At 70.0% G+C, this 1,075-nt stretch overlaps 1 protein-coding gene across 1 annotated transcript; it reads right to left on the bottom strand.

The window, feature by feature from the left end:
- Positions 1-228: 228 nt before the first annotated feature.
- EMIHUDRAFT_260295 (hypothetical protein) lies at positions 229-971 on the bottom strand (the record flags this gene model as incomplete). Its single annotated transcript, XM_005792432.1, has 3 exons — positions 229-243; positions 594-746; positions 771-971. 3 exons carry the CDS (start codon positions 969-971, stop codon positions 229-231), a joined length of 369 nt encoding a protein of 122 aa, XP_005792489.1.
- Between the last annotated feature and the right edge of the window lie 104 nt (positions 972-1,075).

The following is a 1,075-nucleotide window of genomic DNA, read 5'->3' as shown; positions in this document are numbered from 1 at the left end:
GGCTGTGATAGTTATATAAAAATTGGCGAGGGGGATGTGGAGCGGGCCGACGCACTGCTGCTGCGCGATGAGGCCCGTGACGGAGCGGTCCACCTGCGCGCCAGAAGGGGGGGGGGGGATGAGAGAGGGGGGGAAGGGGGGTCGGAGGAGGAGGCTCGGAGGAGGAGGGTCGGAGGGAGGGGGGGGAAGGGGAGAGAGGGTTGTCCCGCGTATGGTTTTCCTCCGCCCTCATCGCGCGATCGGCTGGCAGGTGGTATGAGATATACGCTGGCGCTGCGGCGCCGCACAGCTCTCGCCGGGCGCCGCGAGCGGGTGGTGTCGGATGTGAGCGTGCGAGCTGTACACCACGGGAGAGCCTTGCGGCCTTGGTGCCTCTTGCCACGCAGGGCTGCGACCGGGGTTTCAACTCCCGTCCGCAGTTCCATCCGCGTGTGTGGGGGGTGAGGGCGGGGGAGGGGCTCGTGCGATCTCGGGGGTGGCGTCCTAGGAGGTGTCTAGGAGGTGTCTGGGAGGTGTCTAGGAGGTGTCTGGGGCGGGTGGCGCGCCTTGTTTGTGAGGAAGCGCTTCGAGCCGACGGAGGGGAGGCGGAGGACTCGGCCGAGTGCGTCGGCGACGGTGAGTCCGTCGGGGAGGGAGAGGGGCTTGGACGGGTAGGGCTTGCGGTCCGAGACGAACGTCTTTGGCGGCAACTTGCCGAGGACCATCTCGAGCGGGAGGGAGTACGGCGTCGAGCCGTCGAGCGAGTCCTGAGGGGGTGGGCGAGGTCCCACCTGCTCGGTCATGCGGTCGTGCAGCGCGGCCGAGACGGCGGCGCGGAGGGCGGGCGTGAGCGGCTCGGCGGTGGAGATCAGGTAGCGGCGCGACATCTCCACCCGCGCGACCGACCGGAGGCCCGCCGACTGGCAGATTGCGACGGCGTTGGACGACCACGCCGTGGCAAAGGTGAGGCGGGGGCCGACCTCGAGCAGCATCGTGTGGGCGTCGGAGGCGGCGGGCGCGGCGAGGCCGGGCGAGCAGCTCGTCTTGTCCTGCTCGAACGTCTCCGCCACCAGCCACCGCAGCTTGGACGCGTCGC

Source organism: Emiliania huxleyi, assembly GCF_000372725.1.
Source record: "Emiliania huxleyi CCMP1516 unplaced genomic scaffold EMIHUscaffold_10760, whole genome shotgun sequence".
Classification (NCBI taxonomy): Eukaryota; Haptophyta; order Isochrysidales; family Noelaerhabdaceae; genus Emiliania; species Emiliania huxleyi.
Note: the sequence above shows the minus strand (reverse complement) of the source record. Positions and strands in the feature narration are given on the sequence as shown.